Source organism: Cygnus atratus, chromosome 12 (genome assembly GCF_013377495.2).
Source record: "Cygnus atratus isolate AKBS03 ecotype Queensland, Australia chromosome 12, CAtr_DNAZoo_HiC_assembly, whole genome shotgun sequence".
NCBI classification, from domain to species: domain Eukaryota; kingdom Metazoa; phylum Chordata; class Aves; order Anseriformes; family Anatidae; genus Cygnus; species Cygnus atratus.
The window spans coordinates 14608517-14620556 of NC_066373.1; the positions used below are offsets into that span (position 1 = coordinate 14608517).

A 12040-nucleotide genomic window follows, 5' to 3' on the forward strand; every position below is an offset into this window, starting at 1 on the left:
CCGGCCCCTCACGGTCCCCTCACGGTCTCCCCTCACGGCCCTGCGGAGCGCACCTGCAGGCCCCAGCGGCGGCCCGGGGCCGGGCTGCCCGTCCTCGCCGAAGATGAGCCTGAAGTCGAACTCGTCGCTGGCACCGCAGTTTGCCGTAGTCATGGGGTTGGCCGGCGGGGCGAAGCGAGGCGAGACCCCCCCGGCAACCCCGGGCCGGGCTGCGCTGGGCCGCCGCCGCCGCTCAGGGCCGCCTCATAGCAGCGGGCGGCGCCGCGGGCTGAGGGAGGGCGGCGGGCGGGAGGGGGCAGCGGGGGCTCCGGCTGTCAGTCAGCGCAGGCAGCATCAGCTATTGGCCTCGCCTGGGAAAGCCCCGCCTCCCTCCGGCTAGGACACGCCCCTCTGTTAGGACTCGCCCCCCCCCTCCCCAGCGCTCGGGTTCTCTCTCACGCGGGGTTTGGGCCCGTGACGCCACACGGCCCCGCCCGGCCGCGGGGGCTGCTGGGGGTTGTAGTTCTCCGGGAGGCACCGCCCGAGGAGAGCGCGTAAAGGGGCGGGGCACGGCGCGCCACGTGGCGGCGCGGGAGCGCGCCGGGCGGGCACGTGGCTGGGGCGCGCCGCGAGGGAGGGGGCGAGGGGAGCCGGGGCTGGGGGCGGGCTCCTAGGGGCAGTTGCAGGTCTGGGTGTTAGTGACAAATTCAGCTTGTCTTTGTGCACAGGGTTAGGCGTGTTGCTGTTTGGATGGATGCAGATGCACAAACGTGCAGCCCCACGTGTGTCTGCAGCCAGGTGCTCTTGTAGGTGAGCAAAGGTGATGTGAACAGAGCTTGGTGCGTGCGTAGGGTTCTGGGTGCAGACGAATTATAAGAGCCCAGTTAATGCCATCTGCCTGCACACTCATAAAGAAGCTCAGTAATCTGTGCTGAAGAAACCCTGCCTAAGCAAAAAGCTACTTTCTGGTCTTCCAGATTTAGTGGAAGCAGAAAGCATCATACTTAAAAAATAAAACTGAAAAAACTGTGCAGGCCTTGGCATGGGAGGAGTCTGTCTAACTGAGGATGGTGTAGTGCCCAGCATACAAAGCAGCTGTGGGTTTGTCTTACCCTTAGTCTTCTAATGCACCATCCCTTCTGCTGTCACTTCCCATGCACCACGAGCTGTTTCTTTACGTAAAACCCAAGAGCAACTGCAGCTACTGCTCCTGTGGTGCTTAAACTGAAGGCTGATGCCTCTGCTAGGGGAGCCCACTCCCTCTCCTGAAGGAAACCCAAACCTTCTTTATGAGTCCTTGGTCTGTTGCCTCTTTTTTACCTCTAAATCCAAGGTCATGGAGCAAGACAAGCTGGAAAAGAATGTGTAATTGGATTAACCAAGGCTTAAAAAAAGCCCTCGCACCTTCATTCTTGAATGAAAACAGGTCTTTGAGAAATGTTTCAGGATAACAGATAATTTTTGACTTAAAACTTTGGGGCAATCTTTCTGATTTTCAAAGCAGATAAATTAGAATTCATCTTATTGTTAAATAATGGTTGCGTCAGGTTACAGCAGGTGGAGTAACTGTAGTACTTTCCTGTTCTGCTACACTAGCACGTTATTCATTATGCATGTCCCTGGAGTAAAATACAACCAAATTTGTTCTTGCATAAGGGGGTACGTGAGCACAACAAGCATTTGATCCTGGTTATTTGATAAGATGCTCAGAGTATAATTCTAATCAGCAGGCTAAACTAAAAATGTACACTATTGTTCCTTTCCTCTGATTGTAAAACAAATCTTTTCTCCCGTGTTTGAGACAGATACTCACTCAGAAAGCTATGATATCTGTGGGTCAGCGGGGAGTGGTTTCAGTCCTACTTAGAGCTGTTGGTAAAAATGAGAAAAGACCACATACCCTGAAATAAAATAGACCAATCGGTTATCTCATGGTCATCTAGCTAAGAGAAAGGATTTACAGAATTTGTAGAAAGTAAGGCAGTAACCTTTATAAGGCTTTTTCCTTCAAAATCAGGTATATCCAACTCTTTGAATTCAGAACTTCTGTTTCTTGTCAGTGATATCCTTCCTGTGTCTTTTCTTCACCATATTTTTTCACTCTACTTTCTGTCCTCCTGCACCAAAATGCACGTCCTTTCAGCACTGAATTTGTAAAAAGAAAAACCCCTTCAACCCCCTTCCATGAGGCTGAGGAGTAATTGGGGCGTGACAGAGAGCGAGTTGGCAGAAGCCCTCAAAAGAGTGACGTGGGTTTACATCAATTTCCAGGGACTTAGGTCGACCTCTGCGCTTGAGGTCCGCAGCGTGGATGGCTGATTTGGCATTTGCTTGCTACTACTGAATGCTGAAACAGCAGTGGTAACGAGGGCAGCTTTATTTCGCTTGTGTTTTTGTGAGGGGGTGCTTTTGTTTATTCATCTAATATCTGTAGGTGGTTTCTGTCCTTGCTGCTTTTAGGCTGCATTATTGCATCCAGATGGGGATACACCTTGATCTGGTCAGAAGCTGGAGTTACTGCGTGTGCCTCGAGAAGGAAAGAACACGCTTCCTGTGGTATTTGAATGCTTTCCAAACTGGGGCTATTTTGTAGGCGTGTTGTGACTCTCGGCTCCAAAAACCTGAGGGCTGCGTTGTGCCGTGTTTTATTTTCCACACATCATCCTATGCTGGATAGCAAGGAATTCTGGAGCTGCAGCCACATCCCAAGATCTGTATTTGTCTTGGAGAAACGGGGATTCCTCCCCCCCTTCCTACGGGCAGCAAATCAAACCCAGCTGTGCAATTATAGCCAGAATAGGCTTTGGAAGAAGCATGGTCAGGCATTCGTTCTGCATGATTCAATAAACCATACAGACTCGAATTAAGAATATAATGCACAAGGTTGTATTTCAGATGCTTGATCTTGTTCCCTTTCGTGGTTGAATCTGGACCTGTTTAGAAGCCACACACACCAGCGTGGCATGGAAAGGGCAGATGAGAAAGCACAGAGAAAGACTTCTGGAATCAGCAGATAGTGTTCTTTGGCTGCATCGATGGTTATGCTTTTTACAGCTACTATTGAAAAAAAGCATGAGTACAGAAAGATTTTTTTTTTTTACTGTTGCAAATATATCCTTAGACACTTGCAGTCACTTGCAAATGGCATAAAAACAAAATATCACAGCTTTTATTTCTCTCACAGCTAACAAGTCAAATCAGTTTTGTAAGCATGCAGAACCGTGTTATGTAGGAGAAGGATACTATTCCAGCATAGAGGCAGTGTCTGGGGAAGTTAAATTCAGCAGTCATATAGAAAAAGGGGCTTGCATTCTGCACACAAGGTCATAGGTTATTTATATTTAATATGTGACATCTGGCATTTAAATAATTTCCTTGGCTAATTACCAGTGCCTGGGTGAAATGTGAAACTTCTGCCATTGGGGAATTAAAAGGAAAACAAAAACAAAAGTAGATTGCAGAGCATTGGAAAGTTTTGTAGGAAAATTAGGAGTTGTCCTAATTCAGGCATCAGAATACATGGTAAGAGAAAATGGAGTAAAAGGGAGTAATTTGACTGAACTTGGATAAATTTTAAGATTTCAGGGAAAATTTGCAGCCATCCTTTTCAGACTCACTATGCCACGACTGTTCAGTTGCAATGCTTCTATCTAGATCTCATGCTCAGCATTTGATCAATGGGGCATTTGTAATAACAAGATCACAAAGTGAAAAAAAAAAAGGTTGCCTACAAGGTGTGTGTTGACAAAAACACACATACATAAAAATTTAATGAGGTCATAGAGTCTCATTTAACCATTTTACAGGTTTCTCTGGGAAGTTTCATCGCTCCCCTAAACTTCCTGCAGCCTTATTGGTACATTTCAGTAGATTTTTCTTCAATATATATTTTACATTAAACAATCAATGCTTTGCTTTATTGTTTGTTTAACACTCTGCCACGTAAAGCAGACATTACTTCATAAAGTTTGTTGCTGCTTTATATTTCCATAGTTTTGCACAGCGGGGTGGAATCCCCCCATTTGGAGGTTACCATCACACGTTAAACAGAGCTGAGGGTCTGGAAACCTGGCACCTAGTTGCATAGCTCTCTCCGCAGAACTTCTATTTGTAGCATTTTGCTCTCAGATCATCAAGTGAAAGCCAAATAAAATTATCACCTTCGCTATTACTTACTGGTATCAATATATAAGGACACTCCAGGCACAGGTATTTGCTTCTGAAGAGATTGCTTTTATAGTTACCTTAGAGCCTTATTACAAAGCCTGCAGTGGTTTGTTGGTGAAATCAGATGACAACTGAGATTGCCACCGGAACAAGAACAAACTCCTTTAATGCACAGTGATGTTTGCATAAGATAAATATTTGTGGAAACTCGAATGAGGTTTCATAAAAGCTCTTAGGCTTGATACAAAGTCTAAGGGGGCATTTTAGTTACTTTTGCATATTTTAACTTTCATTTTTGAAGGTTTGCTAGCCAGCAGAAGGTCCTCTTGCTAAGGTAAGGACTGGGACATAGAAAACAAGTGTTCTGTTCCAAGCTTCCAGTTTCTTAGAGGCTAACTTTCAGACTTTCCCAAAGGGCATAATTAATTTGCTTGTTTTGTAGTCATCTAAAACACTGCCGTTGCTTCCCTCTAAGGTGATGATAATACAGATTTTGTTGTCTCTTTTTTTTACTTAGATAGCACATGCCTCTTCATAAGGACTACAAAGTTTGGAATATTAAACGTTGCTTGAACAACCAAGCAACCTAACTGGGTGATTTGGGCTGATATTTCTCTTTGTGCCGTAAACGGAGAAGCATCACACGACTATCACAGGAAAGTGGAACCCCAGTCTCTGAGCCTCTTGCTAGTTCTCTAGGATCTCTACAGAATATGATAATTCTATGATATGGCTCTGTTTTTGTTCAAGTATACTGCCTGTATGAATCCTGATGGCCTCATTCTTCAGTGAGAGACTGTCAGCCTTGTGCAAATCACTTTTGTCCTTGACTCAGGTCAGCCTAAGCCAACATAAAACAATAGGCTCGAACGCCGCGGAGCGCTTGAAAGGCTCCCTGGTAGTTTGGATTTTGGACTGCTACCTTTTGTCTTTGTGGAACTGGATCCATTTTGCAGTCGTCAGATCACATATGCTCACACTACTTGCTTGGTGTGTGCCTAACGAGCTTTCTGACCCAGTGTCTTAATTTGGATACAACAGCTTTCAGCTGAGAGGCAACAGGTGTTGAACACGACTGCCATGTCCCAGCTGTGGCAGGTGCTTGTGTGTCTTTTGTACTGCGATCCATTCCAGTATGAAGTCGAGCAGGCCAGCCAGGTGGTTTACATTTAGTTTTTGCTTTGCATTGGAATAAAAGTAGCACTGGCATCATCATCAAGAGTTTTCATTAACTGCTCCTGCCCTTCAGTTTTGAGTTGATTGAATTTCTGCCTGGCTTGCTGTCCAGATTGCATAGAAGAGGGTTGATGCTGCTTTGACCGAGCAAGAGCTGGGAGGTTTAACTATTTGATTTGGTCACAGAATCAATCCTCACTACAGCCAGTTATCTGACACCGTGCTGCTGGCCCTGGTCCTTATCTTTCTACCCTAACCCCTTCCCAGGAATAGGCTTTGCTGGGTCCTCTGGCTCCTTTTATGCAAGACTGGACTGTGAGATAAAGGTACTGCTGTCTATTAAAAATGTATGGGAAGCAGAAAAGTGAAGACTCAGAACTGATTAAATACTACTTTAGTATTCTTCCAAGCTGGAGAATGAGCTGTTCAGTTAACAATGTGATCGCAGTCAGCTCTGGAAGAATATTACTTAATAGATATTCACACTTCTAATACTGATTTATTTTTGCTGTATTTGCAGGTCCTATGTATTTGTTTCTCAGATATGCATAAGCAATGGGCTAGCTGTTAATTTATATTGAACAAAACAACTGAGTTTCAATGAATGCTCAAATAAAATGGATTTCTAACACGTATTCAAACTAGAAATCTTATCCCAAGGATTTATGTCATCTAGTCAGCAAGCAAAAACAAATTATATAATCAGTCTTTTTGCTTTTATCAAAAAGGCCATAAACGTGTGAATATGCAGTCTGAGTTCACTGCGCATGTCACAGATCATCTGTCTGCAAATGCAAAATGTTTGACCTATTGCATGCTCCTTCGTTGGCCAGGGCCTGGTGCTCCTATACATGAAGAAGGAATGATACCAATAAGCCACAAGGAGGTAACTAGTAATAAGCTACAGAACAAGTATTTTCAGATTAGGAAAACTGGTAAGAGAACATGTTAAACTTGTTAAATTCGATATTATGATAGTAATAGAATGGGTAAATAATTCTATGAGGTCCTTACCAAACTTGATTATCTGCCCATTAAATATGAAATTTGGTGCAAAATTGAATTAATTTTGGTTCTTGTTCAATTTTTGTCTATAAAGCATTTGCTGATAACAAGGGTTATAATCTGTAGATTGATCGGAAAGTAGCCAATTGCATGCTCAGCATGCAGGCTACTCTCTATTCTATGTTACCTCTAGTTCCTGCTGTTTTTAGCTAGAAACGTCATAGTAGTTGCATCTAGAATGGTAGTAACAACTGGGAAACAAAGAAGGTAAACCAATGGGAAAGTCATCTCCATGAAAAAAAAAAAAAAAACACAAGTAATTGGTAATAAGTAGTTTAAGATCCATAATTGAAAGGCACTATATCAAAATTAAAAGCTACCTCAGGAGAAAGTAGATGGAAGTCAAAAAAAAGAATACTAGAAAACCTCTACATACTATTTATGTTACATCCATGAGGGAGCAGCAGCACAGCAAAGTGTTTTGGCCTTCACAAATAATGTTTCCTAAAACCAAGAGGGAGATGGAGTTTGTGAAGAATGCTGGGCTGACAACACCAAAGAAAAGCACAAAGCCCACTGTTCAGGCAGCAAATTATAAATGAACCTGGGCCCTACATTGGGACCTCCAGTGATGTTTGCTCCATAGCAGGAAAACCAGCATTTGCAATAGTGGTACCAGATATGGAGATGTCTCTGTTATATTGATAGCTGCTGACTAACACTGCTAAACTAGTGGTTGGAAACAGATTCTGGTCCGAGTGGATTTGATACAGCTTCAGCCAATAACCTGGAGATGAAAAGATCCTATGTACTTCTGCAAACCATCTTCAAAGGCTTTTCTACAGATGGAAGATTAACACAAACCAGAGTTGAAGCAATGTCTGCTATGAAACATATATCTGGAGGAAAAAGAATGCAAAACCCATGAAGATCAAAAAAAAAGCTCAGAACTATTGCATGGCAGAGTAGAGTGGTCTTTGATAAGGACATAATGAGGTTAAAAATAATTTAGCTTTTGCTAAACTAAAGACAATGGGGGAAAAATCAGGAAAAGAACATTTAAGATTAGCATTCAAGGAAAAATGTCAAGAAAACAACAAGAAAGATACTCCAACAGGGAATTCATCTAATTACAAGGAAAAAAAAAAGCTTGAAAATTATTGTTTTGCCACTTTTGTCTCTCCTTTTACTCTTTGTATTTTTATAGAATAAAAGCCAGGCAAAACATCAAAAAGATGGATAATTTTTCCATCCCAAATATCTACTGCTAATATGCAATCTACCTTTTATCCTATTGTAAACAAAGAAAATAGGCAGACAGTAGATACAAGGGTTTTAAGGTAATGTTAGAAAGCTATGGATAAAGATTCTGGAAAAGGAAGATGTTGGAAGAGGAGAGTAATGTAAAGAGATAAGTAAATACACGTGTGTGTGTGGGTACCACCAAGTGCCCACCGCAGAACCACAGCAAATAAATGAATCAAAATAGGTGCCATTTATACAGACTTTTATCTGGTCAGCCATTGAGACAGCAAGAACAGAGGTAAAATCTGAAACTGAGCCTAAAATCTAAGGTTGGACAACAAAGGGCATGCTTTCAAAAGATTACAGTAGTATGACTGCAAGCCTGTCCCTGTAAATAGATGTTTTTGGCACATCAGCTGGCCATAATAAATATTGGGACAGTGTCAGCCTATTTCCTGTTGAAATAAAACAACACATGTCCATTCTCAAGCCTTTTTCTGAACAGTCCAAAATGGTTTCTGAAACATGCAGAGAAAAAGATTTTAATCAAGGGGAGGATCCTGAGGAATAATGTGTGTTTTAGCAGCACTGTGCAGAGTAACAGTATGCTTTTGGTTAAGTTCCTCTTAGAGTAGGAGGCTATGGGTTGAAGCAGTTAAAGAAAATATCCCATAAATCCAGTTAAAAATAGAAACTAATTAACCCATAAAACCACCCAAAATGACAGGTTTCCAAACAAAAGGATGGGACCGAGTTATTTTTGGAAAACATACTTCAGTATTTATAAACTAACATATAAAAGTATAAAATACAGGGAGGTGCTAGTCCCTCCTGCAAATCTCTTCATTAACTTACTAAACCCTTTCGCTGAGCTAAATGTACTCAGACAAGAAAAGGCGAAGCCTCTGGAATCTGCTAGTTAGTTTTCCATTTGAATTAAAACATATACATCTTCTCCAGTTTTGCTCAATTAAAAAACAAGAAGCAATCAATCAGCCATGAAGTGGTTTCTGCTGGGCAGGGATTCAGCAGGAAGTAGTCAGCAGGACTGTATGTACCCACAATCACTGTAATGCATAACTTTTTTAGCATGTAGTAGCATTAAGCTGTCCTGATGGCTTTGAGATGCTTTTGCTCAGCAGAAAAATGCTGAAGAGAGCAACAGCTGCCCTTCTTGGTGCTCTCCTGCAGGCAGCCTCTAATCCTCTGGGTTTATACAGTTGCTCGAGAACCATTAAAAGGAAAAACCTTCTAAAACACCAGAGGCACCAAGTGGGAAACTGCTTGCACTGAGTTTTACCTGTATTAGGAAACTGTGTGTTTTGTGCTTATGAAATTTCTACAGTGGCACCTTCCAAAAACAGTCAATATATTAAAGATCCGTATCACAGAATACTGTCTCTCATTTATTATCACAAAGGGAGGGGTGTGTCTGCCACAGTATGACCATAAACTGGAAATGAATCTTTTTCCAGTCAAGACAGCACATGAAAGTTATTCGTCTAGCAGCTTCCAAAGTTGTAAACCCAGTTCAACTGGCTACCAGGCTCTGACTGTGCTTGGTACAAAACAATTGGTATGTACCAGTGAATCAGACAAAAGATCAAACTAAAAATAGTCTCAAAGTTGATATTTATATACATTTAGAGTCTTTAAAACAGTCTTCCTGGATTTCTTTCTTCTTTTTTTTTTGTCATTGGGAATGCCCTAATAAATTATACCGAGATTGTTATAAAATTGATTGTAAAAGTTTAAAATTAAGCTTTAAAATGATTTAGAGTAGAAAACAATTGCAAGCCAAGAAATGTTACTGTTGGAGTAAAACTTGAAAGAAATCCAAGCTTGTTAAGGCATAGAACCTCATACAGTATATGCAGAGAATGTTAACTCTTTCTTATAGCAGTCCTTTGGTTGGAAAATAAATTTGATGAATCCTTGAAAATTAATTTAATCTGGGATTACAAAATCTATTACAGTAAATCACATCAAACATTTAGTATTAACGTACAGTGTTCCTGGTGTCAGTAACTTTATGAGATACCTAAAATTCTTCTGTTAATTAAATGTAACATCAATTCACTGTTTGAGGCTTCATGGTAGGAAACAGTAGCTACATGTGGTTTATACTGCTAAGAGAATCTCAAATAAGAAAGATCCTAAAAGGAAAGGAATGATTGCCAGTAAACTGTACAAGACCAAAGGTTAAGTAACTCTCAGAACATGGGGTTATGGATCAAAGTAGTTAAAGGGAAAATATCCCAGAAATACATTTGAGAAAATGAACTAATTAACCCATTAAATCACCGGAATGACAGGTCTTTAAACAAAAGAGTGGGAAGAATTTATTTTTGGGAAATCTATTTCAATCTATTTCAATATAACTGGCCCAAATATAACTCAAAAGTTATATTAAAATTGCGTAGGATTTAAATTTCTTTGTACCTAATCTCTCTGCACTTCTCAATAGTGTCTCAAACACTCAAGGAAAACATTATTTTTAAAGAGAAGTTTTTATATTTTTTCTGCCTCAATGTGGGACGTATTTCTACACCACCTTAAGCCAATCTAATGCACAGCTGCCGCAGCCTGCCTCTCCAGCAGCCCTTAGCTGCTCAGAGATTTGTGCTGTTGTGAGCACTGCGCAGTAAGTCAGCTCAGGGATCTGAGCCAGTTAAAAACAGCTCTCCAAAGAAAGCAACTTTTTGTCTCAGTTCCCTGAATAGCTCATTATTTGGTAGCACGGCTGGCACAGGGGAGGGACCTCACCTCACTCGGTTTCACGCAAGTTTGATATAAGGGGCTACAGAGCCCCTGGGACCATCAGCTGTCCAACACCCAGTGGCTAACCATCTGTGTACGAGCATTGTAGCTCACAAAATAGTGACTTAAACTATAATTAGCTTTAGGGTCCACGAATATGGCAGCTAGTATATTAAACGGATAAAACTTCACTAAATCTGATACCTCTGACAAGGGAATGGTAACATCTTTCAGCTGGTAAGTCACAAATCACCCAGCATGACTTGTTGTAAGTTAGAACCAAAGGCACAGTGAGTTAGCTGCACTGGTCTAACACCTCCCTGCTATGGGAAAGAGGGTTTACTGCTTGCTCTCCTTCATATGGCCATCAGAGAATGGACTTAACTTGCTAAACCAGATGAAAAAGTCTCCACTTTTGCTGTGTTAATTTTCTGCCCGAGGCAGTACAAGATGGGAACGGGATCACTTTCTTGTGGAAGCAGCAGGTTTTTCTCAGCTCAGCTCAGCCTACCGCCTTTGCCTGTGGGGCTGTGGATGCATGTCCTGGTCTGATTGCTGCTGGGTTGGTGAAGTGGCTTCCTCTCACAGCCACCTACACAGCTTACAGAAGCAAAGGAGTGAACACTCCTTCTGCAGCTGCAGTGAAAATCAGCCATGTTAGCCCCAACAGCTTAAAGAGCAGCTCTTCCATAGCTCCCTCTGAACACAGACCTGAAAACTGGAAAAAAACTGAAAAATCACATGGATCCTGTACCTTGGTCATGCCTTTGTCACCTCTGGTTTCCTCACCAACAACCCACCTGCCACAACACACATGTGAAAGGCTCTGCACATAGCCCCTTTCTGTTCCTCCACTGTTGTGCCTTCTGCACACCCTCTCCATAAAGAGTAATTTGTACCAAATGAACATGCCCACTTCCAAAAAAAGTCAGTAAGGTACTGATATCGATGAACCTGCTGCTTCAATGTACATCTTCAATTGCTTGCCTTGCTCCTCAGCATAGAGAGAGAAAAGCAAAAAGCTTTGAAAATGTTGGGGTATCTGCAGGTTGGATCAAAGAACAAACCGTGGAGAATGAATGGGGGGCAGCAAATGCACAATCACGGGTTTCTGACCTACAAGACTTACAGGAAAAGCCAGCACAAGTCAGACACAGTGCAGAAATCACTGGAATCAGTTCAATTTGACTGCATGCCAGAGCATACTCTAATCTAGGGAACAGAGCCAGACCTGACCCCATTTGCAGGACCTTTGTTGCCGTTTTAAACATGTTTCTTTACTGTACCAGAAAACAAACCCAAGATGATATTAACTTAGTAATTAAGGAATAATTAGCAGAAGAGTCAATGCTTTGATCTGCAGCAGTTAGTCAGGCTGCCATCAATGCCAACTGGATATATTAAGTATAGATCTTTCTCTAATGACGTTTTAATCAATTGGAATGAATAAATGAATGTAGGCTACAAGATAAATTACAGCACCTACGTCTCAAAACCTTGTTCGTTCATTCTTTTATACTTAAAATCAGCAACCTAGCCATTAAGGTCAGTTGCAGTTACAACAAGTACTAGGAAATAAATTTAATATTAACATCTGTTTGTACTTTGAGACTAATAAGAATATGGTGATATGGTGTTAGGCAATACCAGCTAAAGGGTTTCTTCCTGCTCACTGCACCTTAGGAGCACACCATCCGCTCACCTTTTT

The 12040-nt window shown here is 41.9% G+C and overlaps 1 protein-coding gene across 2 annotated transcripts in view; it reads right to left on the reverse strand.

Moving 5' to 3' along the window:
• NFATC3 (nuclear factor of activated T cells 3) overlaps window positions 1–334 on the reverse strand; it is a 66559-nt gene extending 66225 nt beyond the window's left edge. For both annotated transcript variants that reach the window (XM_035543809.2, XM_035543808.2), the window contains exon 1: window positions 54–334. In XM_035543809.2, the coding sequence (XP_035399702.1) occupies window positions 54–153 (100 nt within the window). In that variant the 5' untranslated portion in view covers window positions 154–334. The remainder of the gene's footprint in view (window positions 1–53) is intronic.
• Window positions 335–12040: the final 11706 nt, after the last annotated feature.